The sequence below is a fragment of the Cynara cardunculus genome, unplaced genomic scaffold, assembly GCF_001531365.2.
Source record: "Cynara cardunculus var. scolymus isolate 2C unplaced genomic scaffold, CcrdV1 Un_Scaffold_362, whole genome shotgun sequence".
Lineage (NCBI taxonomy): Eukaryota > Viridiplantae > Streptophyta > Magnoliopsida > Asterales > Asteraceae > Cynara > Cynara cardunculus.
Window position 1 is genome coordinate 206,335 of NW_020200574.1, and position 5,605 is coordinate 211,939.

The 5,605-nt window shown below is 36.2% G+C and overlaps 1 protein-coding gene across 1 annotated transcript; it reads right to left on the bottom strand.

The window, feature by feature from the left end:
* Positions 1 to 3,481: 3,481 nt before the first annotated feature.
* On the bottom strand, positions 3,482 to 4,489 carry LOC112501635. Its single transcript, XM_025105323.1, has one exon. The coding sequence runs from the start codon at positions 4,487 to 4,489 to the stop codon at positions 3,482 to 3,484; it is 1,008 nt and encodes a 335-aa protein (XP_024961091.1).
* Between the last annotated feature and the right edge of the window lie 1,116 nt (positions 4,490 to 5,605).

Sequence of the window (5,605 nt, forward strand, 5' to 3'; positions counted from 1 at the left end):
CATTTTTCTCCAAAAGAGATTCTTTTTTCGGCAATAATGCTGAAGATGCTGAAAAAAGCAGTGCTAGTCTGCTATTTTTTCTTCTGACATATTCGCCTTTTCTGTATTATTGCCCGTGCTTTCACAGTGGTTGCAATAATGCTCTTTGAACAGTTGTTTAGACTGTTTGCAGAATATTTGTCGTGTATCGATACTTGCGTCGATACTGTTTAACACGAACTGTTCTCCAAAGCTGGAGAGCTTCATCCTGTCTTCTTCGTTGGTATCGTAAAGACCCCAACTGGTAATTATGCAATTTTGATTAGCATAATTAATCTTCTTCTTTTGTCCAGAGACCTCAAGAAGTTTTTCAGCAATTCTTCTTAATCCGTCAGCGCGAATTTGTTGCAGAATTTCTGTGAATGGAAGGTTTTTGCTGTCTTCCATTGGCTGAGAGAGCTCCATTTCTCTCTTTAGTTTGGCAAGTCCTATTTCAATGAAGTAATAGGGATGATGCCTTGATGCTTGTTGCCAGTCTGGGATAGAACTAACAACATTAATGTACAAAGGTTCATCCTTTGCTTTAAGAACTTTTCTTCTAAAGTTCTTAATAGTTTCTACCATTTGTCGAGGAAACTGCTGGAGTTCTTGCAGATTGTTGCTCGGATAGATGTTTTGAACCAATCCAGCTTTGAACGCTAGATAGATTAGTGTAGCGTCTGCTCCTTTAACAAAGTTGTACAGACTTTTCATTTCTCTATCCGTGGTATAGAATTTCTCGGATATGAAGTTTTCTGGGCACGCTGCTCTTGCTTTGTTCCAGATATCTTTGAAGTCTTGAAGGGTCAGAGGCTGACTTTCTTCTTTAGTAAGAACCATTGGTTTGGAAAACCTTTGGTTGAAGTGTTCTTCTCCGGCTTCTAATTCATTAGGTTTGGGAAGAGTTTCTTCTGAGGAAGGTGATAATCCTTCTTCATAAAAGGCGAGACTGCAACTAGCGGCTGCCCTTGTTCTGAACCTTTTGGAGGTCGTTCTTCCTTCTTTGCAGAGAATTCAACAATGCCCCAATTAGTATAAATGCCTTTATGTGGTCCTTGATAGATCACATAAAATCTTATTGGAGAGTTGCTAAGAGGAACTCCCATGAATTCTGATGCCAGGTCCTGCACAGATTTGTTAGTAGACAAAGTTGTCTGGTTGTTGATTCCTTCAACTGAGGGATTAGTRTAAGCTAATCTACTATGTTTACCCAGAATGGGGTTAGGAATAGTATTATCCTTTTTAATGCTTTTGAGCAAAGCATCAGCTTTCAACGGATTTGTTGAGTCTTTACCAGTTGCCGTTTGCCCTGGACTAGCCATATTTTTTAGACTTGCGTCTTCCGGTATATTGGTTACCGTTGGTGCTGTAGATGAATACAGACTTAGTTTCTGCTCGACTGCAGATAGCTCTATGAGGAGCATTTGTTTTTTCATCCTCAATGAATTGAGGTCTTCCATTTTTACAATTTCTTGTAAAAACTATTTCTCTAACCTCCCCCTCTCTTTTTGTAGGTGAAGTTTGTTGATGAAGAAGTCGTGAGGATCTTCGTCATTTATAGGGCTCGTGAGGAGCTTGGTGATGTCATAAGATGACATCATCATCGGTTTTAGCAAGAAGATCTGCAGAACCTGCATGTTAATTCTTGTAAAAACTTGTAATGGTTTAGGAAATAAACCTTTTAATAATTCGAATGAACTATTATGTATCTGAATCATCAGATGATGTTTCATTTTCTTCCATAGTATTTTCTGGAAGAAATGTTATTTTGTGAACCTTTTGTTTTCCGTCATAAGACTCTTCAAGTGGTTCATAGCCATCAAAACTGGCTGTTCTTAATATCCTGAGTTTCTCGGGATATTCTTTTCTACTGGGACATTCATTAGCATAATGCCCTTCTTCACTGCAAATCCAACATCTGCAATTTTTCTTTCCCTGTGGACAATTTTTGTCAAGGGGTTTTTTATCTGAGTTTTTAGAATCAGATTTTCTAAAATATTTTCCTGGAGAAAAATTTTTCTTTTTCTTTTTCCAAGAAGTTTTAAAACCATTCTTTTTTAAAGATTTTTTCTTAAAATCAGAAGGTGTTTTACCGATGCTGAGATTTTGCATATCTCCAACGGTTTTGCAACAATTATAGCTTAAATCCTTAAGCTTACGTTGTTTATATCTTTCAAGACATATTTTTGTAATTTCTTCCTTTGCAATACGAGTTGCTAAAGCAAGACTTGCTTTAGTTACGTCGTTTGTGGCTTCTATTCGCCATCTTTCCAAACATTGGTCACCAATGATAGGAATTTTCATGAGGTAAGAAACTACCCATGAACTGTGTTCTGCAATGAAAGGAATTTCAAACAGATATTTCTCGTATAAACAAGTAAATTTGTCAAGAAGACAGATATCAAAAAGTTGAAGCTTTGTTAAAATGCCTCTAGCTTTTTCTGCTTTCTTGCCAATTTCAATGAGCTCATTATTTAGGTAATCTTTACCAAGAAAAACGGTATAGAAAACATTAATAATTGCTCTGAAGAAATCTAGACCATGAAGGTCTTCTTTCCAGTCTACCATTTTTATGTGTTTTTGAACATTACCACAGGTTTTATGTTCCACAAGCGTTAAAACGGCTTTTGTTGTTTCAAAATCTTCCGGATTAGTCTGGATGATTAATGAAATTTCAGTCGACCATCTTTTGATGATTTCTTCTCTTTCTTCTAGATCAGCAACGCAATCTAAATTCAAGATGTTAATAGGTATAGAGGTATTTCTACTGTTAGGAATACCTTTATGCATAGGCATACGGAATTTCGTTGGCCTCTTTCTTTTGCTAGCAGCAGCTGAAGTTTCTGCATGATTTGAGTCTTCGTCTTCAGACATATCTTCAAATTTAACAGTTCGTAAATTTTTTCTTTCAGAATCTAAGTTCTGATCAGTTTCCAAGTCAGAAAAACTAATTTCTGATTCGGTGTCGGGTTCTTCGAGAACCTCCGTGATATTGAGAAGATAATCGCTAAAAAGCTCAGGCTGATTACGATATTTCTCTTCACAAGCATCATTATCCAAGGTGATAAGACTTATGAATTTCTGATCGCAAAGATCATTATGTTTCCAGAAGAAATCTTCCAGATGCTCAAATATTGGCTTCATTATTTAGTCGGCCAATTTATAAGCTGAGAAAGCTGAGAACTACTTTCTCCTTTGATAATTAAATCTTTATTCCCAATTGTTTCTGGAACATTTGGAGGGGAATAATATTTCAGGCCTTTGTATTTACCTGATTTCTTGTTACAAGAACAAGATTCAATCTTCGAGATACCGCTGGAAATCTCAGTGATTGTTTTTGCCGATGCCATCTCTATTTCGGAGACACATAGGTTACTCATTTTTATGAGTTCTTCGACTTGAGTTGTCAACTTATCCATCTGGGTGGAAAGTTCAACAAGCCTTTCTTTTAACTCTATAAAATTCATTGACCGGTCAAATCCTTTAGGATAGTGGTCATAGAGTCAATTCTTTGAGAAATATTTCTAACCATTTCTCTGGTTGTAGAAGATCTGGGTTTATCAACTAAATCCTGATTTTCTTTGATCTTGATGGTGGAAGAATCACCAAACTGATTTTTCTCTTTGGAGATATTAATCATCCAATCAGTGTTTTCATTTTTTATTTCACAAAAGTGATTTTCTTGGACAGATCCAATTTCTTGAAATAAGTCATCAATCTCGATTGTTGAACTATTTCTATAGTCAATGGAATGATGACTATTTGTTAGGGCATAACCCACGAGATATGTTATGGAAAAAGCCATATCTCCTTTATCCATTAAATCACTTCTGTCAAACTTATGAACAAAGCTGAGGATTTGATTTAAATTCTTTGTTTTCAGATCAACTCCGAATTTGGGATAAACAGTAAACATAAATTTACCGTAAGCCAAGTTACCTTGTGCTGCGCCTAGGAGGCTGTCCTTGCGGTTGTTAATTCTGTTGTCAACCAACGCCATCTTGATAGGGCTGTCAATCCCATTTCTAAACTGCGCCTTGATCAGAATTTTGATTGCACCAATATGTGCAAAAGTGATCTTTTTCCTAATATCAATAGGAATTTTTTCAAGCTTTTGCCTTATCTCTGATCTTGTGATGAGAGGTAAGTAAACTTGTCCGGAGACATCAGCGATGTCTATAGAAATTTCTTTTGTAGAGATACAGTAGAAAATTTCATTTTTGCGTCTAAACGCCTTTTGAACTGCTTTTGACAAAGAGCTCTGAATTTTAAAAACCTTGGTTTTATCCAGGTTTAAATTTATTTTATTAATTTTATCTAACATATCCTGGTGGACCATTAGATCTGCTGAAAAACCAGCTTCATTTTCACTAACGACAAGATTTTCATCGTTTTTGAAAACATTTTCTTCATCACAAGCTGATGAATCTGATTGAGTTTCCTCAATTAATTTACCTTTGTCTTTAAACATGGTAAACTTTTCAGAGGTTTTCAAAGGTTTTTAGGTGTTCGAGTGTTTTTACCACCCAACTCCCCCCATCTCAAGCTGAGACTGACCAAACTGAAAAAGATCCCAAAATAGTAAAAAGGGACATGTACGCTATATGTAACTTTTCCTTACTATTATTTGATAAGATAACATTCTTTATGTTATCTTCTTATCATCAAATAGGGGGAGATTGTTGATCCTCTCTCTCAGTGATTTGATGATAATCCCTTTTATCTTTCACGTTGTATTTGTGTTTCTGTATTTTCAGTTGCAGCGATCTTCACTGAGTATGTTCAGTGATCGCTGAAGAACTTGCATTGTAAATCTATCAGAGACAACAATACTTCAAGAAGACAACACTCACACCAAAGAACCTTCAGCAAACGTCGAAGACTGAAACTGAAGATTAGAGACCGGCGAGTACGTGATCTAAAGCGGTATTCAGTGATTACAAACCTGTCTATACATGTGTAAAGACTGCTCTAGCTTCAGCGAATGATGATGAGACCTCCAGGTCATTCCAACATTCAGCGATCAAAGGAAGCTTGCTTAGCACGATTGTTGTTGTTTTGTCCTTATGCACACAAAGGACAAACCCATACCCTTACAAAAGTTAGTACGGTACGGAGCCGATTAGTCGACTCTTTGTCCATCAACTTTAGGTGAGGATGTCTGCTTAGAAATAGTGCTTTTGTACTATTCATTGTAGCAAAGGACAAGCCTTCCTCTTAAGGTTTGACACGCACTATAAACCTACCATATTGCATTAAATGATCATTTAATGCACTGGGTATAAATAGAAGTGTTTCTTCTCCAGGTAGAGAGCGCGCATCTCTCTCTAACCTTATTCTTACTTCAAGCATCTTCTAGCTTAAGTAAAAGATCTTTCTTTTTAGCAATCTCTTTTCTTGTATTTGCTAAAACTCTGTGTGTAACCAAAGATTGTTTAGATAGGTTTTCATTACCTTATCTTTCCGCAAACAGTCTTGTAAAATCTGTACTGATCTTCTCTATCAATATATATTTTAAATTTGAAAATATTGTGTTTGTATTCACCCCCCTCTTCTACAAACTGTTTCTATTCTTGTAGACCCTTAC